This window comes from Salvelinus sp. IW2-2015, linkage group LG6.2 (assembly GCF_002910315.2).
Source record: "Salvelinus sp. IW2-2015 linkage group LG6.2, ASM291031v2, whole genome shotgun sequence".
NCBI classification, from domain to species: domain Eukaryota; kingdom Metazoa; phylum Chordata; class Actinopteri; order Salmoniformes; family Salmonidae; genus Salvelinus; species Salvelinus sp. IW2-2015.
Genome location: NC_036846.1, coordinates 13,756,106 through 13,779,542, shown reverse-complemented (window position 1 = coordinate 13,779,542; position 23,437 = coordinate 13,756,106). Strand labels below are relative to the sequence as shown.

The 23,437-nt window shown below is 40.9% G+C and overlaps 2 protein-coding genes across 7 annotated transcripts in view; one reads left to right on the top strand and one right to left on the bottom strand.

Moving 5' to 3' along the window:
• LOC111965851 (LIM and calponin homology domains-containing protein 1) overlaps positions 1-12,781 on the top strand; it is a 141,911-nt gene extending 129,130 nt beyond the window's left edge. For 5 of the 6 annotated variants that reach the window (XM_023990221.2, XM_023990220.2, XM_023990216.2 and 2 more), the window contains 6 exons: positions 1,250-1,347; positions 1,473-1,643; positions 5,976-6,059; positions 6,453-6,561; positions 9,200-9,302; positions 9,606-12,781. In XM_023990221.2, coding sequence (XP_023845989.1) covers positions 1,250-1,347; positions 1,473-1,643; positions 5,976-6,059; positions 6,453-6,561; positions 9,200-9,302; positions 9,606-9,631 — 591 coding nt within the window. In that variant the 3' untranslated portion in view covers positions 9,632-12,781. The remainder of the gene's footprint in view (positions 1-1,249; positions 1,348-1,472; positions 1,644-5,975; positions 6,060-6,452; positions 6,562-9,199; positions 9,303-9,605) is intronic. The other variant, XM_023990218.2, reaches the window with a different exon arrangement.
• Positions 12,782-13,370: 589 nt separating this feature from the next.
• Positions 13,371-16,611, bottom strand: LOC111965850 (paired mesoderm homeobox protein 2B-like). Its single transcript, XM_023990214.2, has 3 exons — positions 15,966-16,611; positions 15,128-15,315; positions 13,371-14,789 (listed from the first exon to the last, which is right to left on the bottom strand). The coding sequence occupies exons 1-3, from the start codon at positions 16,204-16,206 to the stop codon at positions 14,358-14,360; spliced, it is 861 nt and encodes a 286-aa protein (XP_023845982.1). The 5' UTR covers positions 16,207-16,611; the 3' UTR covers positions 13,371-14,357.
• Between the last annotated feature and the right edge of the window lie 6,826 nt (positions 16,612-23,437).

Below are 23,437 nucleotides of genomic sequence, written 5' to 3'. Positions count from 1 at the left end.
AACCAGTACAGAGGGAAGATTAGGGTTCTGCCCCAACACTAGTTGATATGGGCTGTAACCATGAACATTGTGCATTGAGTTTTTTGCCATCAAAGCCCAATCTAGGGCTGTTTTCCAGTCACATCCGTTGTCTTGCTTCACTTTCAGCATAATCTCTGAGTATTTGATTCTCTCCAGAAGTCCATTGCTCCATGGACTGTATGCAGCAGTTGTCTTTACTTCCATGTTGAATTTCTCTGCCATTCCTCTTATTTCATTATTATTGAATTCTCCTCCATTGTCACTGTACAATTTCTGGGGCGGGCCATGCACACTTATCCAGGAATGAATGAAGTGCTTGACGATTTCACTGGGTTTCTTTGTATTCACAGTGCTTCTAGCACTGAAGCGTATGAAGTGGTGGATTATGTGAAGGTACCACACACTTGGTCCTAACTCATGTGGATCTACAGCCACTGTTTCATTGTACTTGGAAGCCAGTGGCAAACCAACAGCTGGTCTGTGCTTAGGTTTTCTGTATTTCTGACATGTCTCACAACTGTTAACCATCTGCTGTAGAATGGAAATACTCTCATCATTATTCCTAGATCTAATTTCTGAAGTCTGTCAACTGTAGCATGTCCAAACTGTTTGAAGTTTTAACAATAATTTGTTTTTCCTTTTGTGTTCATGTTCTCTGTGACTGTCAGAATCTCCATGTGCTCTGAATCTAATTTTAACATGGACTCTGTGTGATGTCTTTGTTTAAAATGCTTACACAATAGTGTCCTGAGGTAGTAAGTTCAAGGGTCACTGGTTGTTTAAACATCACTGCCTTGTCATTTTTTATGTCTAGTACAGCCCACGCCTTCTTGAGGTATGGGGATATCCGTAGGGACCACCTCTGTTTCAATGTGACACTTAGTCTGACCAATTTTTGCTGGTATCTTGACTCTCTTGGTAGAATGGATGATTCTCCCATCTCCAAATTTGAAAGTTCTGTTGCTTGGTGTATCAATCATATTTAGTTCACTGACATAGCTGTCAAGCCATTGTGCACCACACACTGTGCGTTTACATGCAGTATATATCACAGCAGATCCTAAGGATTCAACTATAAAGATCTCAGTATCAGAAGCAGATTTGTTTGAAAACGGCTAATATGACCACAGTTAATGTGCCGTAAGGCAATGGGTTTTGTGTTTTGGTGGATTTTAGGGTGATTGTAACTAACCCTTTGAAACTGTCTTCATCTATCTTCATCCACCAGGGGAACACAGAGAGAGTGGTATGGAAAGGACAAGATAACGACAGGAGTAGTGACATCAGCACAGCGTCCAGAGATGATAGTCTGAAAACAGCAGTCAGGTCAGTCTGAGAGCATGTGTGTGTGTGTGACCTTGAACCCTACAATGGTCATGAGAATAATGACTTTCTATATAATGTCATTAATGAAACTGAAATGAATGATGAATTTAATCAATCATCAACAGCTCAATCAGCCAGAACATCAGTCAGGCAGACAAGCTGACGCCGAGTTTGCAGAATGGTCAGAGAGCACCACCCACCATGGCCGTTCCCCAGCCCCCCAACAAGAAACAAAATACAGAGGTCTTACTAGACTGCACCAAACCCAGCCAGCAGGCGCCCTCTCGGGACAGGAGGTATGTGCAGTGGCAGAACTAGAATTTTATACATGGGGTGGCCAAGGCTACTTCAGGGGGTCCATAGACCATGACAGAAAATGAGTGTGTAACCCTAACCTGGCATCTAAGTAGCATGAATGAATCCTATGATTACTGATTAGAGGTAGAAGTGATCATTCACTTAACCCGGAGTTCTTCAATGTGGTAGATAGTGTAGTCCAAAATGGTTACTTCACTAGAATTCTTTAATATACTATGAATAGTCAGTGTCTACCTTGGAACTGCAGCTCAATTTCTTTCTCTCTCTCTCACTCACAAGTGTTGCACATCCAAAATATTTTCAGAAAATAAAGCTCAAGCACCAAGGAGATAAGATAGTGTTTGTGTGTTACATAAATTGCATAGTTTATTTACAAAAATGTACACAATGCAATTTGACATACCAGGTATCAAGCAGAAACAGACTTGAAAAATTCAAATAATTTTGCTGCCAATCAATATTACACTCTTACAGTATAGTGTATTTGTGTATATATATGTGTGTGTGTGTTAACTAATATCAAAGAAAAGTTTTGGAATTGGCCTAATCAAGACCAAATTAAATCTGTGTGACATGATACCCTTTGGGTTTGTCATTTAGAATGTCAGTGTACTAGCTAGTACACACTGCAGGTTTTAATCATGACCAGAGGGACCGCCTAAGTGCCCAATTATCCTAGTTAGATTTAAAAACAGCATAATTCTGCGGTTCTGGTGAGAACTGTTTCACAAACTCATCCAGGTTGAGGGAGCATGCCCTCCTTGCCTCAGAATTCTCAGTGTTGAGTCGACTTAACCTGTCATCAACCATTGTTGTCCTAAGGTGGGTTTTAATCAGTTTTACAGCTGAGAAGCTTCTCTCGCAAGAAGCACCGCTGACTGGTGTAACAACAGAAATCTTACAAAGTCAAAATAGCTCATGGAAGACCTCTTTATTATAAGTTTCTAGAAACACAACAAAGTCGAGGAGAGTAGACGGTCTGTCCCTTCCACTTTTCTCTCTTATCAAGAAGCCGCTTGGTTTGAGGTCCTCTAAATCTGACTCAAAGGTCTGAGCAAAGGCAAACAGAGGCTCCTCATTCAAGAATGTTGTAGTCTTTGTGTTGAGAGACTGGACCCCTTGCATTTTCGCAATTCTTCTCTGCAGCTCAGCTGTGAGTCAGCTGTGAGTGTCAAGCACCTGATAAAAGATAGCTCTTTGGAAGCTCTCACCATCACTTTGGTCACTATTTTTCTATCCTACAGTGCTCATCAATGAGTCGGGAAATCTTAAGCTTGTTTTTAGGCTGTCTTTGATACACTGTTTATTCATTTATTTTGCAGTGCTCTGCAAACTCTTCAATCGCTTTCCATAGTTCTCCAAAGTAACCCTCATTTCTCTAGTCCTGTAATGTGTCTGTAAGGGCACCTACTAGATGTCAGAGAGACATTTGGCATCACCGAGCACTTTACAAAAGGTAACCAAAAGCCCTATGAAATGTAAATCTATCTGAGTAAGAAGGCCTCCACTGATCTATCACCACTATTTTTAAGTGTGATATTCTGTAGCACTCTCAGAACTGCTGGAAGCCTGTCCCTCAGATTGCGGCATGCCATGTATCTGCATGCCCACCTTACATCCGTAAGTCTCTGTAGTTCTCTGGGCTGCTGTGGATACAGCTCTTTCTGAACTGCAAGCCACTTGAGATGAACGTATGAGCCAGATACAAAGTTTTAAAGCTTCTGCAGGAGAGAAAAACAGTGAACTGTCTCAGGCACTGATTTTACAGCATCAACAAGAACCAAATTCAAACAATGTGCATTACAGTGCGCATAAAATGCAAATCTTGCACTGTTTTTAATCCGTGCAGACACACCAGAATGCTTTCTGCTCATGACGGATGCACCGTCATAGCCTTGCCACACAAGATATGTTTTTCAAGGCAATTGTCAGATCATACTTTTTCTGAGACCTGCTGCATCTAAGCTTTCAGCTGACTGAAAGTGTAAAAAGCTTTCGTGGATGTCCCCGTTGTAATAGTACCTCACAACTAAAGACATTTGTTATTTTTTCTTTATATCTTTGGTTTCATCTAGAATTACACTAAAAACTTCACTTTATTTTACTTCTCTTATTATTTCACTTTTTACCATCTCAGCTCAGCCCTCAAGAACTTCCTTCTGGATTTGGTGGCTTGTGTACTTAGCATTGCCACATGCATTCATCCTTTTCTCTATGAGAGGGTCATGCTTTGCTATTTCTTCTAATATTGTCAAAACATTACCCTTGTTGTGAGAGTCATCAGACTCTCAATGACCTCTGCGCTATATTTTGAGTGGCAGTTAATAGGAGCACATCTGCAATTGTTTTAATGTAAGTACCGTTTTCCTCCACTTTTCCTGTCCTCATTTATGACGTCTAACATTGATGAGTTGCTGCAAATAGCCCTTTTATGATGATTCCAAGCATACATGGCATTGATATGATGCTCTGCCTTCGAATGGAGCTTAAACCCAGAATCTTTAAACAGCGCCTTTTTCCAGTTACAAAAAAACCTGACTGTGATGTGAAGGCAGATTCAGGTGTATTGGGCAGAGAAAACGCCTACAGGCGAAACAAGTCGAATCTTGACTTACAGAATATTCAAACCACGAATTGTCCTTATACCAGGAGCTGTTGAAAGCCCTTTTCCTAGTACCATGCTGAGTTCTGGGAAATGTTTTCAAACAGCTGTACAGGAACCATTCTCTGGATCTTGAAATGTTTGAAATACACGTTAAATAAAGTCTCTAAAAATGTATAATTAAGGGATCCACAAGATATGTGTAGTTTAAAGTATAGGCCTGGCCTAACATTGGGTCCTTTTGGAACAGAAGTCTCTCTCCCTTTTGTTTTCATGTTTAATTGACCCTATGCAAAAATAAGACAGTCTATGGTTACATCTAAGCATCCAATTTCCCACATTTTAGTCCAATCTCAATCTTAATTACAAATCCCCTTTATCATAACTGTATCTTAAAATCAACTACCAGCCTAAGTTACTAGTTAGATCATGGCTAGGACTACTCTGCGGTAAGTAACTTAGCTATCTATAATTTCTTACACCTTTACGATAGCAAACAGGCTATCTGCAAATTGTGGTAGTCTTTTGAGTAACGTTAACAGATTGATAATTGTTCGTTTTGAGTCCAAGTACGAAAATCTGAGTTAACATTCAGCAATTTGGAATCGGTTAACTTGCTCAACACTGATAGCTGTAGCCTACTAGTTACCCCACATTAGCTAAACATTTGTATACTGTAACTTACTGCACTGTATATGAGTGTATTACTAGCACATATGTAATCATAATGTTAGGCTAAATTGGGAACCGATCTCCCTTATCTGACTAGCTGTCTGTTAACGTTAGACCTTTGGCTCCATTGACTTACACAGCAACTCAACTTTCGTAAAAGTTGATTAGGAAATCTAAACCCGATGCTAAACTTTAAAACTTACTTCAAATATGATGCTTTCGTCAATCGCGAAAAGAGCTTGTGGAGCTGTGGAAATATTCTCTCTCCTGTATGTTCTTCTTCTGTATCTCGCCACCAACGTTAATATTCTCTCATCCTCGATTTGAAAAATGCGCCCCCGAACGTCAACATAAAATGCTTCTTTCAACAAGAGGTGAAATGAGATGTCAATCAGCATCAAACTGCCAGTAGCGAAATAAAATTTTGGCGTGGCAAATCAGATGTCAGGGATGTCCAGTGCCACCCGGGACACCCCTTTGGCTCTGCATATGTGTGGGTGAGAAGAGATTAGGGGTGAGGGGAACGGTGTGTTCATGTGTGGGTGTGAGTTTGTTCTATCATTCTCAAGCCAATATTCACTATGTTATGCAGAGGGCCTTCTCTTTTTGTTATTAATGCTTCACCACATCTTCCATCACGGACATGCCTTTTACTCAGATGGCCCGTAGGTGGCCCCATGTTGCCTCACTGTCAAGATGAGGCTTTATAGAGAAATGACAACAGAGGTGTTATATTTAGGAATTTACAAAAAAGTCCCCTGATTTTATAGTTCAACCAATTAAAACAGACTCTTATTTGTGGTTCAAGAGAGTAAGAACACGTATTGGTAAACCTACTGCTTATAGTAGGAATTTGTCAAATGCTGCTGTATTGCACACTGTATGGTCCACGTAATTGGTAACAACGTATTTTCACCTATAGGACCTTAAATATTGTTTGTTCGGCTCATATAGTTTTGATTGGTCCAATTCATACTAAAGGTTTCAATCATGTCCATGTTGCTAGGCAGGGCTTCATGTTGCTTTTCATCTTCAGGTGTGGCTCCATTGAATCCATGGGGCGCAGTCCATCAAACTCACCCACCACATGCCCATCCGACATGCCTCAATCTCCAAACAGGTACAGCCATCAGAGGGCGCCAAACTCAGCTCCTTGAGGCCACTCACTGCTGCTTTTGTCATCTGTTATATTGAGAAGGATATTGAACTTGCTGAAAGTACAAGGTTTGATCTGTGCTTCTCTGTGAAAAGTATCATGTCAGCTCTGTAGAAGACATTGCTGATATCTCTAACTGGTCTGAGTCCATATCGCACACTACTGTATTAAATGTTTAGATCAATATACTGTACTAGATGTGAATCTGAGGAATCTAAAAGCATCAATCCCTGAGTTCTTCATTCACTATCACTGGACCATATATCCACTGGACCATACTTCATTTGGCACTGCAGTCATTCAGTTTGTGCTGCTCAGTGGTCAGTCTAGTAACCTGAACTGGGTTCTCCCCTGCAGGTCGGTGAGCGGTAAGAAGCTGTGCTCCAGTTGCGGTCACCCTTTGGGAAAAGGGGCGGCCATGATTATTGAGACCCTCAGCCTTTACTTCCACATCCAGTGCTTTAAGGTCAGTGTCACTCAGGCAGACTGTGTTAGGTCAGAACCATTTCACCACACCACCACAGTTAGTAGCAGGCTGCGATAGGTCAGAATCCTTTCACCACAACACCACAGTTAGTAGCAGGCTGCGTTAGGTCAGAACCATTTCACCACACCACCACAGTTAGTAGCAGGCTGCGTTAGGTCAGAACCCTTTCACCACACCACCACAGTTAGTAGCTGGCTGCGATAGGTCAGAACCATTTCACCACACCACCACAGTTAGTAGCAGGCTGCGTTAGGTCAGAACCCTTTCACCACACCACCGCAGTTAGTAGCTGGCTGCGTTAGGTCAGAACCCTTTCACCACACCACCACAGTTAGTAGCTGGCTGCATTAGGTAGAAATTTCACCACACCACGTTAGTAGCTGGCTGCATTAGGTCAGAACCTTTCACCCACACCACCACAGTTAGTAGCAGGCTGCATTAGGTCAGAACCCTTTCACACACCACAGTTAGTAGAGGCTGCGATAGGTCAGAACCCTTTTCACCACACCACCACAGTTAGTAGCTGGCTGATTAGGTCAGAACCCTTTCACCACACCACCACAGTTAGTAGCAGGCTGCATTGGTCAGACCCTTTCACCACACCCACAGTTAGTAGCAGGCTGCGATAGGTCAGAACCCTTTCACACACCACCACAGTTAGTAGCGGCTGCATTAGGTCAGAACCCTTTCACCACACCACCACAGTTAGTAGCAGGCTGCATTAGGTCAGAACCTTTTCACCACCCACACAGTTAGTAGCTGGCTGCCTTAGGTCAGAACCTTTTCACCACACCAACAGTTAGTAGCCAGGCTGCCGATAGGTAGATACTTTACACAGTTAGTAGCAGGCTGCGATAGGTCAGAACCCTTTCACCACAGTTAGTAGCAGGCTGCGATAGGTCAGAACCCTTTCACCACACCACCACAGTTAGTAGCAGGCTGCGATAGGTCAGAACCCTTTCACCACAACACCACAGTTAGTAGCAGGCTGCGATAGGTCAGAACCCTTTCACCACACCACCACAGTTAGTAACTGGCTGCGATAGGTCAGAACCCTTTCACCACAGTTAGTAGCAGGCTGCGTTAGGGCAGAACCCTTTCACCACACCCATCCACAGTTATTAACCACAGGACTGTAACTAATGTAATTGATGGTGAATTCCAATCCAAGCCCTAGACCCAACCTCCAAGAAACTCCTTGTTGATCTTTAAAGGTTGGTGGCACCTTATTTGGGGAGGACAGGCTTGTGGTAATGACTGGAGCGGAATAAGTGGAATGGTATCAAAAACATGGTTTCCTTGTGTCCATTCCAGCCATTATTATGAGCCGTCCTCCCCTCAGCAGCCTCCACTGGTATAAGGTGTAAGTAACCTAACGTAGCATGGGTTAAAGAAACACCTGAAACTAGATCCCCTACGTACTGGTCTTGAAAAGAAGAAAAAACTATAGGGAGGTTGTCTGTTCAACCAATCCAGTAAATGTGGAGGAGGAGTTAAGATGGAGTGTCGCCTTGTTAATTTCCAAAAGCGGAAGTCGCGTCACAGACTCTCTTTCCATTTCCCCTGAAAACCAGAACATCCGGTGGTTGGGGACTCCGAGGCTAAGGTGTAAGCAATATGGCAGATGTCCCACCCGACCAATCAGAAGGCAAGGTGAAGGAATTACCATATTGCTTAAACCTTTCCAATCCTCTCTGATTAACACACTCACCAATGTCAGATCAGTGATTACTACAAGGAAGGAAGGACAGAATTATGCATTTTCAAAGTATTCAAACAAAGCATATGTCTTACACTATGTGTACAAAAGTATGTGGACACGCCTTCGAATTAGTGGATTCGGCTACTTCAGCCGCAACCGTTGCTGACAGGTATCAATTCGAGCACACAGCCATGCAATCTCGATAGACAAACATTGGCAGTTAAATGGCCTTACTGAAGAGCTCAGTGACTTTCAGTGTGCCCCGTCAGAGGATGGCACCTTTCCAACAAGTCAGTTCGTCAAATTTCTGCCCTGCTAGAGCTCCCCTGGTTAACTGTAAATGCGAAGTGGAAATATTTAGGGGCAAAAACGGCTCAGCCACGAGGTGGTAGGCCACACAAGCTCACAGAACGGGACCGTTGAGTGCTGAAGCGCATAGCGTGTAAAAAATCTTCTGTCCTCGGTTGCAACACTCACTACCGAGTTACAAACTGCCTCTGGAACAAAGTCAGCACAAGAACTGTTCGTCGGGAGCTCCATGAAATGGGTTTCCATGGCCGAGCAGCCGCCCACAAGCCTCAATTCATCATGCACCATGCCAAGCGTCGGCTGGAGTGGCGTAAAGCTCGCTGCCATTGGACTGCGGAGCCCTTTCCTGTTTCAGCATGACAATGACCCGTGCACAAAGCGAGGTCCATACATAAACGGTTTGTCGAGATCAGTGTGGAAGAACTTGACTGGCATGCACAGAATCCTGACCTCAACCCCATCGAATACCTTTGGGATGAATTGGAATGCCCATAATTTTGGAATGAGATGTTCTAAGAGCAGGTGTCCACATACTTTTGGTCATGTAGTGTACTTTTCTTCCTCCTTCCTTTCCCTTATCTCTCTCTCTCACTCTTCCCCCTGCAGTGTGGGGTCTGTAAGGGACAGCTGGGTGACACCACCACGGGGACAGACGTGAGGATCCGGAACGGCCTCCTCAACTGCCACCAGTGCTACATCCGCTCCCGTTGTGAGTCACACAAAATCACATCCGCGCATGCACACACACGTATACACATTTGCATTCTCTCTCTCTCACTCACTCTCACACACACCTATACATTTGTCTCCCTCGCTTTCACATGATAAATAGCTACATCACACACTGATTAGTTCATTGCCCTTTTCACAGTTTTAATTTAATGGATATAAGAGTATTGTGTACCCAATTGCCTCAAGAAATACATGTATTTTTCCTTAATCCCATTAAATATGATAATCAACTATTAGAGAATTTACGGTTGTCCTTATTGTATTGTTGCTCTATTTTCAGCAGCCGGCCAGCCAACCACATTGTGACAACGTTGGGTCAATGGAAAGCACACAGAGAAATTGTCTCCCTTCTTCCTGCTTCTCCATATAATCAACATGTGTGGAATGTGTCTTGTCTGTCAATGCCTATGTGGGGATTTTCGCAATGTCTGCAATTCACATCCTATCGGGTTTATTGAAATGGTCCAAATAATGCCTGACATTGGAAAGTTGTGTGTGCATAGAATATTAGTCCGACTGATCATAGTCGGCCTATTGATTCTATTGGCTCTGTATGATCACAGCTCAGAGGTTCTCACTTCCTCGTTTCCATATGCACCCACAAGCCCTCGAGGATGGTGGACATTTTGAATCTGAGCTCTGATACTGTAAATATGGTGTATACAGTATAACAGCCTCCATCACTTCAAAACCGTATAGGAAACTCATGAAAACACTAATGCAATGAAATCCAACCAACAAATTTGACACTTAGACAAAATATTTGTTTGTAAAGTATACCCTTTATTTGAATTGAATTATTCTCTGGTATCCAGGTTGTTAGATAGGCCTTATTAGTCTTTAGTTTGTAACTTAAGCTTCTAATTTGGTTGCTAGAGAAGGTTGTCATGATTTAAAATGAAAGTTTCAAGTAATAGAAGTGTATTCCATTTTGCCGACTTGAGATCTGTAGGAGTTTTTTCTCGATGGTCAACTAAAGGCTTAGAAAAGCCTGCTTTGTTCCTCCCGATTTTCACTTAAACCACAATTAACCCAAACTCTGGTTTAAATTCTGAAAGTTAAATCATTTAGCTGCCTATCTTCTTTCCAGGCAGCTCCAACACTGTCTTATCTTTTATTTCTTCCCTATTGCTTTAGTAGCCTACTGGATAATTAAAAAAAATACTGTGCTGTCACTAGGCTATAGGCCTACATTACAGTAACTTCGCACGTCGGCCTGACAACGTTATCCTTTTCTCTCTTTCTTTGCTCAAAACAGATGTCCGCTCACAAAGTTAGATGTACTTGATTTTAGAGCAATAACGCGAACTGATGCATGTAAACTGATTGTGGAGGTAAACAACCGTCATTATGGATTCATGCTACTGTACTAAACCATTCCGTTAACTCTTAACTGGTTCTCTTTAGGAATTTCACGCTTGGAATGTCATGAAACGTGCCTTAGGTAAACAGGTGATTGCACACTCAAGGGAAGGGAACCCAAAGATGGTGTCCACTTAAAGGAAAGCTCCACCCAAAAACTATCTTTTGGTATTTATTTCATTAGTCCATTGCTGATATAGTCTCAACTTGATTGTTGACAAGCAAAACATTATCAAGATATCACTTAAAATACAGAAATCAGCCATATTCATCATATAGGGGTGATTTCTGTATTTTGTATGTTACATGTCTTTAAAAACTTATTTGCTAACAAGCAAAACATTTTGAGACTATATCAACAATAGACTAATGAAACAAATGCCAAATTATCGTTTTTGGATGGAGTTTTCCTTTAAGTGTGATTGGGTAGGATGGGAGGTTTTTGTCCAAAATGCAGGAGAAACTGCACGAGAGCTTAAAATCACCCCACCAATTTGTTTTGTTGATATTCCCCTTTATTTTTTACTCATGTCACAGTCTACCAAACCTTGTTTTCTCATGATTTCATGATTTGCAGTGAGTCTTTCCAGTTTCAAAACGGAATCTAAAATGTATCTAGGATATATGGTTGACATATTTAATAGCAGCCTTTCCCAACAAAAAATAGGATGACATTGATTTTTTTTAAATTGTGTATCCGAATGTTTTGACATTATTATAATGACTCTATATAGGCCTCTCTATGCCCTGTTGACAGTGATGACGATTTTGGTAATTGCTCAGCAATAGAAACCCATTTTCAACAACAAAAATATAAATTAAGCATACTTGTTGCGTTGTGAAATTATGGCTAAAATGTTCTTACCAGCAGGTGCACTTGATTAACATTTGGCTGCTAAAGACTAGGGCCAGCAGTTCGAACGTCAATTGTGAAATTATAGGCTACTATGGAGCAATTTCAGTGCCAACAGAAATTGTATTTGAATTTCATAATTTCGAATTTGTATTAGGATTTTGAATTTGATTGTAATACTTTTGAATTTGTAATCGTTGAATTCAGCTTTAGCTAAGTGGGCTAACACAGTCTTGTGACATGTAGGAGACCTTGTTCAAACCCACTCAGTCACAAGAGCAAGATTTAATAGGGAGTGGAAAGGCTATCCTTAGAAGGGCTATGACTGGACTATTCAACTATATTCTTATGGGGGCCAAAATGCGTTTTTTTGTGACACTCTTCTAACTCCGTTTGTTTTCATCATAGAAGGGAACAGAAGGCTCCAGAGAGTCTTAGCTTTCAGGAATGGGGTCATAATAGCTCATAGCCAAGACGGTTAAAATGTTAGAGCTAAATTCATAGGAAGAAAATAAATTCAACATGCCGCATTGGCTTCAGAAACTGCGTGAATTTTATGTTTACCAGAGTGAGCATTTAATTATCTGTTCTCCTCTACCTTCCTGGTTGGCAAAGTACCAGGATGTTGTCTCAGGTTTTGAATCTGAATTTAGAGAGCTGAAGCTGAATATATGAAACTTTGATTAACTTGAAATGATGGTTTGTAAACTTGATTCACAGAAAATGAATGCAATACTTACCATAAGTTCAATTTATGAATTCAGTGATTCAATTCATGCATTACAAATAAAATGTTTGTTGGGACTGAAATCGCTCCATTGGTCCAGTGGTGGATATAATGTATGTTCAAATGCTATCTTGAAATAAATCAATAGCCTACTCTGTCAGACATATGATCCATTCTCAACTTGTAGCTTACAACTTTCCCTGTCTCGTCTGGGTTTATTTTTCTGATATAGTCCTACCATATTTTTAGGCATCAGATCTGATTGTCTTTTTACTTTTACTTAAGAAATTAATACATCTCAGCTGATACTCTGCAGGGGGGCATCTTTGTGTCAGAAATATCGATACCTGTCTTAGCTGGATGAATAGTTTGGGAATGATACTTTACGTCTAAGTTCTGTATTTATTGTAATATTCACCTGAACATTACCCGAAGAAAGATAAATGTGATGTTCAAATGCATTGGCTTTATAGCATACTGTATGTTTATAAATAAAATGTAACAAATGAATGAATGAGCTTGTCCGTGTCTTTCTGTAGTTGTAAGATAATTAAATAATGTGGGGCACCTGCATGTAGTCAACTCAGCTCAATTCGGCCCTATGCCTTTTTGCTGCGACGAGGATGAAAGCAAAACGGTCAGTATTTTTCTGGATTTAGCCAGCTAAAGACAGACAGAGAATGGGAAAGGCTAACCACGACTGTTTCGAAGTTGAAGCCTATTTTGTATTACTGCTGAACAGTCAGACCTTTGTGAAAGTAACGCCTATCCCAAAGCCTGCGTTCTGTCGCAAGCCGCTATCCATGGTGCTGAAGTAAATGCCCAGTCCTTGGAATGGGCCACGGCCACCAAAAAGGCGTGTCTCAGTGTAGGTGAATTGTATAATAGAGGTACATAGTAATACATAATAGAATCCATGACAATAGCTTTTAAACAATGTGATACTTTTGTGAGAACCAAATCTGACATGGATTGGGGAATCAGAAAAGAATAGTAATTTGTGCGAATTTGGTTAACCTTTGTACATCTAATGCATGCAGAATAGTAGCCTAGCCTATTTGTACCTTTTTGTCTAAAGATCAACAAAGAAAAACATGACAAAGCAACTTTGATTATTTTTATCAACAACCATTTCAATGGTACACCTGGAAAACTATGTGCACATGTAGAAATATTTCCTTAAATATAAGCATTCATTACCTACATATAAATAACTTTCAAATCCTGGACAAAACGTGTTACATTATGCTCACAAAATGGGGGGAAATTATTATAAAATCGGACAAAAAGACATGCAAATAATAGTGAAATAACACTGTTTGCATACATTCCCCTTTTTTTACCCAAAATAAATTCGCCAGTGGTAATTTTGTAAAACGTCAAAAAGACTTAGTGATTCTAAAGGGACTGGGGAGTGTGGCTTAAGGTCAACTATAGGATAGATACAATAATACATATTAACACTATACAATTTGAGCCACAAAAACACAGCTGTAGAAAGACTCACAATACAATTACATATTCCTGTCAGCAGTGAACTTTTGTACTTTGTGCCTTTTTTGAGGAAATAAGGGTGTTCATTTGATGTCAACAACTGAAAGAAACGAAATTCTTCACGAGCCCTGAAACAGTGGTGTATAGGCTACTTACACTTAGTAAGTTGCATCAGGAAAAAACAAAATAGTCTGTCTCGTTCGATAATAAACAGAGACATTCCATATATCGAAGATCTTCAGTCAAATCAGAATGTTGGCTACCTAAACAAAACAAGCAGTTGTACAGTGTCTGACATTTTGATGACATCTGGTCTTATGATGGGACACTGCTTTTGACTCATAGCAGTTTGTGGTTACTTGAACCAGACAGCTATAAGTGCAGAATGACCACAATACTGGACGATAACCGGGAAGGACTGAGGCAAAAAAAATCAGAGTAGTCATCTTCATCTTTTTACAACTGCGGTTATGATAGGCCTATCAGTGTCCTTCAGTCTTTCTTGTAACATCCCTCATTTCACGACTCAACACTCCTCAGTCACCTGAGTAAACCATGTTTCTCTTGTTTGATTTTGTCAGTGGGTCTCCGCTGTATTAGAACATGCTGGTCTTTACTAATGTAGCTTTGGCTCCGTTCTGTCTTTGCAAAGAGGACAGTACGCTGGCGAACGGTCCACCCAATGAGTCCGGGATGGAGGTGATGGTACCCGGGGCGGAAGCCCAGCCTTGACTCGGTGTGTTTCCACACATGCCGGGCGCCACCGACGTCTTCACTTGGTCCACTTGTCCGTTTCCGCTGGAAACGTTGACCTGGCCACCGGTTGGACTGGGCCCGCCGCAGTTAGAGGTTGGGACAGAGTTGGGCCCCGGTCCTCCCGTGCTGTCAGGGTCGGTAGATTTGGCCTCTTTACTGTCTTCTTCCCTAGAGTCCGACTTCTTCCCGGAGCCGTTCTTGGCAGCGGCAGCAGCAGCAGAGGCCGCGCGCTCTTGCTTACGGAATTTGGCGCGTCGGTTTTGGAACCACACCTAGAAAACGAAAAACAGGTCCATTAGATTAAATAGTCCTACTGTATGTGTAAATGACTGAAACCAGTCATGTTGTCAATATTAGATGATGCAATATGATACTGTATCCGCACATTGACCGTCGGAAAACAACTCTCTAATGTGTAATTATTCACACATAATCAAACAACAGTGTAAGCCTATGAGTTCTGTATGGGCCTAATGTTGGTGAAAGTATTTTTAAACCATATCAATGTTTTAAAACCCCACAATAATAGTAGGGTACCTTGTTCTTAATGTGTGGAATGACTCGAGTTTGGAAAGATGGTACACTTTGACGAGGTGATAGCATAGCCTACCTGCACTCTGGCTTCAGTCAAATCGATTTTGAGCGCCAGCTCTTCACGTGTGTAGATATCTGGGTAGTGGGTCTCAGCAAAAACCCTCTCGAGCTCCTTGAGCTGTGCGCTGGTAAAAGTGGTCCGAATGCGCCTCTGCTTTCTTTTCTCGTTCAGTCCGCCATGATCCGTAAAGAGTTTGTAAGGAACTGCGGGAATGAAATGTCAACGTTAAACGTATTTGCAACGGCAATAGCTGTAGAGTAATAGTAACATATGATAACATGTAATTACAAAGTTGTCAGATAAAAATCTATCCGAATTAAGAATGATTCTGTTGAAAATCGAGTTATGTTGTTATTATATTCTATAATCTGTTAGAATACTTGTGGGTTAGTGTTAAATGAGACCAGTGATGTACTGTAATGTGGTTAACTGTAATGATAAACAAATCTTTGCTTTGATATTGGGGTTCAAGTTTGGAAACTTGTCATAATGTTGCCATCCGTACCGGTTGTTGCTACTGTAACTCCAATTCTGTGTCAATAATGAGCTTTAGTCTTTGGTTATCTAATTATTTGAAGCTTTATATCTCATCGCAAAGTAAATAAATTATGCCTATCATTTTGGCAGCTTAAGATAATGTTGTTGGCGGTTTGGGTGTGACTGGGATAGTGTAACCCCGTAACTGAATTACCGCTTGCCTGCAATCGCTTCTAACGTGATAAATTCTTTCATTTGTGTAAGCAAATTTCGTTTGGTAAATACTAAACACATTTCCATTTTCAAATGCAATCAAGGCGTCCTATATACCCGGGTACAGACCGGGGAGTGGTGAATAAAGTTGGCGGTTGCTTACCTGCGGCGTATGGGCTGCTTTGGTGGTCCCGCAGTGTCCCCAGACTGCAAGAACCCGGCGTAAGAGACGGGCAGCCGGAGGTAGCCCCAAACGTGGTCCTGATCGGATTGTACTGAAACCCACTGGCTTGACTGCACGAGCTGAAGTCCGCATAGGCTGATGCCAAGCTCGATGTGTCCATCCCGGCCATACATGACTCGTAGGCAGAGGAATTTAGGTAAGAATACTCCATTTTATACATTTGAAAAGGCTCAGTGGATAAAGAGAGCAGCACTTCCCAGGAAAAAAAATCTAAACTTCAAATTTGATTACAAAAACAATGATAATGACACGAGATGAAATGGGGAGAATTGACTTGCTTGGATTTGACTGTTTTGGAAAGAGGCTAGACCGTGGGTAGATGTGCACTGCTCGGCGCCTGCTCCAAAACTGGCCTCCTTTATAGGAGCTTCGCCCTGTTTTATGAAAAGCCCCCTAAGAGCCGCCTAGCCTCAGGTCTCTAGAGCATATAGTCCTCATAATAAACTTGGCTCTTTCCTCTTGGACAATGGCAAAGCGTTTGGTCTTATTGCTAGCGCTTTTACATGACAATAACTCATCAGTCTATTGGGCTGGCACTGGGGGCCCGCGCTGTCCAACCTCCCTATCATTGATCCCCTGCATCTCTAATTAGAATTTAATACCACACCATTATGCGCCAAGCCCAACCCCCCCTCCCCGCGCGCCATCCACCCTCCTCTCTAACCACGGTCTTGCTCTTTAATTCAATCACACCACTTGGAAATAATGAAAGTTGGGTGACGATTCTCTCTGATCCAATTTTCCCCAAGCTTTTAAGCCTTTTAACCAACAGTATACCTTAGGCAGAATTTCTGATAGTATTCCCTCTCTCTTTCTTGGCTTGAAGTGCGGATCATTACGCATGATGTAACATTATTACAGAAGGGTGGATTGTATTTTTTTTGTTTATTATTATTATTATAGTTACTACTATTATTGGGCTATTGTTGTTATTTTGCCCTGCCACCGTCCAACCCTAATCCTAACCCTGCCATCGTCTAACCCTGCCGACGTTATTGTCTCTTGTTGTCTCAACAAACTAAATGAAAGCAGTCTAAATGAAAACCAGAATGGTAGGCCTGTAATGTTAAATGTCTTAAATGCCCATTATTGGATATAGGCTATTCCTATAGGAGATAATGGATGGGTATAGGCTATTCCTATAGGAGATAATGGATGGGTATAGGCTATTCCTATAGAACAATTATGATATATTATTTCAATTCCGTAAGGTAAAGCCACAGAATACGTTTTATCTGGAGGGAGGGTGTGGGGGTGTAATTCGTTTTATTGCTTTAATTATTTTCTTCATTTAGTCAATAACTTATTTCTAATGAAAGTAACTAAGTCGTGAGCAAGTCATCGGACCTTTTAGGCTGATATTAGGCTAATTTGTCTTTGGTAAGGTGTTTACCCGATCCTGTTGTTCTATCATTGGATCAAGTTCGTGCCTATAGCCTGCATGTCGACGTTTCTGTTTTGTCCACACACTATTTCTCAAAACGCATTCTTGCCTTTCTAAAAAAAAAAAATGCTGTGTAGCAACATTTAATTTGTTGCACAATGTTTATTTTTCTTCCACTGAAATAGTATCTAACGGGAGTGTATCAAAATTGTGTCTGTCTAGGCACAATTATATTTTCCGCATCAATTGAAACGGATGTTCGCCGTGAGGCTATGAAAAATAAATTGACATGTTGCACATATATGTAGGGTTGGTCAACTCAAAAGAGCCCCTATAAGATTGTCAATTTGAGGGTTAGGCTATCATTCAAAGTATTTATCTCCGTTTTTTTTACCATGAAAATGAAATGAAGGCATCGGCCAAAATAGATCTTTCATTCTTTGAAATAAACGGACAAAGGAGTCAGAAAGACTTAGCAACAAAAAGTCAAATAACTACCGTTTGACCCTTTGTTGGTGTCTCTAGAAAAGAAAGTAGGCCCATGCATTTCTTTCTGAAGTTCAAAATAGTAGATGAAAGGTGCATTGAACAACAAAATGGGTATAACATTGAAAATGCTATGCTAATAAAGTCCTATGCAATCGATTATTTTTTTCCACAATTGCTGACGCGTTTCAGTGTCTTTCCCTCTTTTCTTTACGCGTTACCCATTCAATGATGAACGACAATAAAAAGTTAATTCTTTCTTGACACAACCTAGACCCTTTTATGTAAATGGTTTCTCTTTCTTTTTCATTCTACACGAGAGTTGTGACTAAAAGTTGTAGCCTACCAAATGGTTAATTTGATTATTGAAACCAAAGACCAACTGGTTCACCGGCCTCCCTCCACGCGTCTGGCACCGCAAAAGAAGCCATCTCTAGGAATTAATCTAATAACTGACAAAGAACCGAGAAGTCCTTTCTGATATTTTGCCGAGGCAAATAGAATTATAGCTTTTGCCATCCGTTTCTCTCATTCAAACGGCTCTTTATTCGACCGGCCTATAGTCCACCATAGTCCACCAACCACTGAAACGCCCTCCTTTATATTTTCAACGTCTCCCTTTATTCTATCAACTGGTTTCCAAATCTGTTGGGCGGAATTAAATGTCAGAGTTAAAACCTTTGATATTTTGATTAGAGAATGTTAAGCCCGTCCTCACTCACTACATTTGTAAGACACACCCACAGGCACACACGGCCTATAGGCTACACACACGTTTTCAAATAGGCCTTAACTAAATTAAATAAGATTCGAAGTGGCTGGAATAAAATTACGCATTACACTTTCGGCATTATGATGCTAACAAGTCAATATATGATCTCCCACTTGAAATTAAGCACCATCTGGAAAACAAATATCACAAGTGCATGGAATCCGTGATTTACAGTATCTTAATGGCTATTTAATAAAAGTGAACCTGCGGTTAATTTGTGACCAAACGACACATAAATAGCAGCGACCATATGCTATCACTTAAATAAATCAGGACAAATGCGATGCGTGCGAGACCCTACATTTTCATTTGCAAGTGCCACACAATAGCCGGAGACATTTAAAAGGTGGAGAAGGAACTCCTCTCCTTTTAGTGTGCGCTATCGTTGCTCAGCGATATGGGAATGCGGGTCGACAGGAGGACAAAAAAGAGGAACAAAATGCCATTGTCTGTGGATGGATTGGAGGTATCACACTCACAAAAAGGGGAAACACAGAGGGGGATGTAGACATTGGGATGGGAGGAACCTCTGTCACATTAAACATAATGTCTTACTCGGGCTGAGGAAAACGTACCGCTATCAAAACGGTTATTAATAAGGGCGTATGTGTTTGAGGAGGGGTCGAATCACAACCCTAAGGCAATGTTGATGACAAAGCGCAACATAAAATATTCATTTGGCTTGTTCTCCTGACAATTTCGTCTGATATCTCAATTTGATATTGAGATTAGAAAGGCCTATACTCAAGTGCTAAGGGAAAAGAAAACGCACAGCACCAAAGATCAAATAAACGACTATGGGCTCAGAATTGTTTACAATTTTACCACTGTGCAATGCAGTGCCCATGGAGACTTGTGGTATTTTTCAAGTGCAAAATGTAGCAATCACACTAATCTCGTATAATAAAGGAATTATGGGCGAATTTAATTAATATGTGAATGTTTTTCGATATCGAATCTATAGCAATATGGAAAATAATTTGGCACATAAGAATTCCTTATTAGACCTAGCCTATTTTCCCCCTTTATTTCCTACATCCATAGACACAACATCTGAACTGACATTATTTCCAATGTCAAAATAATGCTTTTATAGGCCTACAAGTCAAGAGACTGCGACGAAGATGCTGATGATGTAAGAATGTGATTGTAGGATGTTCCTGCGAAAAAGGATCTGTGGCACGTCACTAGGCTCATCACGTTTCCACGTGCACAGATGAAAAGTGACATCTGGGGAAGTAATACATTCAATTAGAAGAGCGCGGGCCCGCTTTTTCGATATATGCTCGAATGGTTTCACACACACAAAAACGTGTGGTGTACTGTCCTGAAGACAAGAACAGGGTGGGCACTTTGTTGTCGAAGACCTCAGGAAGAGTAGCTGCTGCTTTCGCAACAGCTAATGGGGTTCCTAATAAAATACCAAAATAACCTGGTCTTTTGATAACTATTGTTATTTTGCAATTAGTTGTGGGAGGCCTGATGCATAGTGATGACGATATGGTGAAATTTAGGATATGTTGATGACGATAATAGTGTGTGGTGATGATAATAGTGATGATTATGATTATCTTGAGCATTAATCAGCTATCTTCGTTCGTGAGTTGATCAAAGCAAGTTGATAAGATCCAATTGCAAGATATAGCATCTAATATTCTCTATGAGGTTATCCATATCTTCCAGAGTCAAGCTTTGGCTGACTGACGGCCACTTGCCTGGGTCGAAGGCTTGTGGTCTGTCTGCCCTCCCCGGGTTGCTCCTCTGCATATGAGGCCCACGTGACCAAGAGACCAGCGACTAGACTAGCATAAACATATTATTCTACAGGATAAGATTAGCAAATACATTGCCCTCAAACGCGGCCCAGGCACGAGCGAGAGCTAGGATAAGAATCAATTACTAAATTACTCCAACCTCTAAATAGACATTAACGGAGAGGAATGCCATCGTCCGGCTTGAAATAAGATTATGAAAAGATGTGATCATTAAATCTCTTGCCAGTGTTCAAGAATTTGATTAATAAAGTCGTCCAAAATGAGATGGTATTAAATTCTTATCGGAGTCCCTTGTCATCATTTCATCTCGTTCTGTTTAACATTGGTCAATGGCCTTCGTGCGATTTCCATCTGTAAATAAACTTAGTGAATCCTCCCCTCCTCGATACATTGTTTATCGCAGTTTGGCGGATATGACTGCATGCCTACTCCATGAGATAAAATCGGGAAATATAAAATATAGTCCACAGTTTTATGATAAGATGCATTCATGTATTTTGGTCTATTTGTTTGTTTTATTTATTTTATACAAACAAATATAATGTATTTGATAGCCTACCAATTTGTACTTTAGGAAGCCTTATTTCACGCATTTTACGCATATAGCCTATGTGTTTGTTCAACGTTTTTCACATGTAAACCCCAAATGTACTTTTGGAAACTACTTCAACTCAAGCTGTCAAAGCCTAGTTGTCTGTTTATTTCTCCCCTAAGTAGCCGGGTGGGGTCGTCATGTGTCAGGCAGGGGCGGGCAAGGAGAGGGCATATTTTATTTAGCATAGACTATACTGGCATTATTCCCCCCACATTAGCAATTGACAATTATTAGCTCCAGTCTCATAAATCAGCTGCGTGGAGCGTTATTATTGTTGAATTGAATGGCTGTTGGTGAAGTGAGGGTCAGTGTCATTAACTATCCCCCCGAATCCCAGCGCGTTCCTCCCCCGGCCCCCTGAAGGCATTTGGGGCTCAATACAAGGCAAAGACCTGCTGGCTAATATCGCCCTGTGGTCGGGCTAAAAGCTTAATCACACATGCATTAGCAAGAGACAGCGGGCCATTGTGTACACGTAGGTTTACTGGAATTAAGCGATTAATGGCCGTCTAGGGCGACAGGGCACCGCATCGAGAATGATGGAGCGCTTTTTAATGTTAAAAACAAAAATTGGCCTATGAGAGAGCGGATGTCGCGCTGACTGGTGGGGCGTCAAGGGGAGCGGCAATTACAGTGAACCGACTCTTCCAATCCATCATAAAACGTCAAGGTCATTGTGAAATTATATTGATTATTGTATCCCAGTGCATTGTAATGTTTTTTTGCTTAGCTATTATAACTATTCCAAAGATACACACATGTAAACACCTGCCATGCATCACAAAAGCTTACCAATTTGTCTCGCCTCAAGCAGTAGACCTCTTTGTTTTCATTCTTTTCAGGTTTGATGGCTTAACTTGTAACTTCTGCATTACAGTTATGTTTGTATGAGACATCCCTTTAGGCTAATTATTATACTGGCCCTTTATGAATGAATCATCATGAATAATTCAAAATTAGCCCAAAAGAGGAAAGTGTTAATATAATTAATTAGTCAGGCTATAATATCCCGGCAACATAATTCTTGAATAAAAATTATATCTATTCACATTCTGCAACTCGTACAATATGTCATGCACATATGTTTGTCGGATGTTGCTATAGGGCCAAATGTTGAATTTATTACAATAATATATTCAACACATTTGTCTTATATTCCACATTCCACAAATTGCTATAATTTATATTGGTAATTAACTTGCATATTGCTAAATTGTTGAATCTAAGGTTTCAGCCTGCAGAAGGTATCTATTTTCACAAATAGGCTTGACTGGGTAACCTATCCAGTCTATCACCTAAAATACTGTAATCTACTAGTGCGTTTATTTATTTCCACCTCATTTAACCATAACTTCATTCTGGAACTCAAAACCTCAGCTGAGGCATCACTCCCCAAAAAACACAAACTGGGTTTCCAGGATAAGTCCAAAACCTATTTTTTCTTACACTGCAGGTTCAGGTTCATACTCAATAAAACAATATAGTTTGAACCAGAATAAATTCTACTGCATATTAATATACACATTTTCTCACTGTTGTTTTAAAAATGTATCCTTAACCCAATTATGATTGGTTTTGATTGAATAGTGCCTTCAATTCCCACAGCCGCCAGCCAATCGTAGTGCCTGTTGATCAATCAACGCTAATTTGATTGGATGTAATCCTTAAAGAATAGCCAGATGGACCAATCGGATGCAGTCTGCCTGGCTGAGCCGCTGATTCACTTCCTGTTCCCAGAAGGCCCCTCTCAGTAAGCAGAAAACGCTCCTGTACTTCCCTCTCCCAGCCTCCCATGAGATAGTGTGACGTGTGTGACAAATTGCTGGATGTGCAGTTTTCTGAAGCGAAACCAACATGCCTCTCATCATCATAGGGCGCAAATTTGATCAGAACACACCCAGAATCCCCAAGCTATCTGATGATGAATTGGTGTATCAGAGATTATGTTTATGCATCAGGCACAACTCTCACTGGTAAGTGAGAGTAAATTGCCTCTCAGCCAACCATCTGGCTTGGGATTCCACAGGGGTGAGTACTGGGTCCACTCATCTTGTTAATTGCAGAACATTTCCAAAGAACATACTTAAAGAATATACCCATCCAAAGATATACCCATCCAACTTTTGCTCACAGAAAGTCCACTTCAGAGAAGAAATAGACAAGGTATTGACTTAAAATCATTATGGAACCAAATCCAGAATACACAGGCACTTTCCAGAACCGGCTTCTACTGTTTGGTATTCACATTGTCTTATACAACAAGACAATTTTTTGAGTAAGCACAATAGTGCAGCCAAAATAGATTTCTTATCCAACTGGTTTTGCAATTACAGAAGAGTTTTGATCTATTATAGCTCAAACTATAGAATACATAGGATC

Bases quoted from the DNA above. Each gene is read 5' to 3' on its own strand.
- LOC111965850 (XM_023990214.2), bottom strand. From the start codon at position 16,206: ATGTATAAAATGGAGTATTCTTACCTAAATTCCTCTGCCTACGAGTCA. The intron at 15,316-15,965 runs GTAAGCAACCGC...TCATTCCCGCAG, and splicing joins AAGCAGCCCATACGCCGCAG to TTCCTTACAAACTCTTTACG. The intron at 14,790-15,127 runs GTAGGCTATGCT...TTCGTTTTCTAG, and splicing joins TGACTGAAGCCAGAGTGCAG to GTGTGGTTCCAAAACCGACG.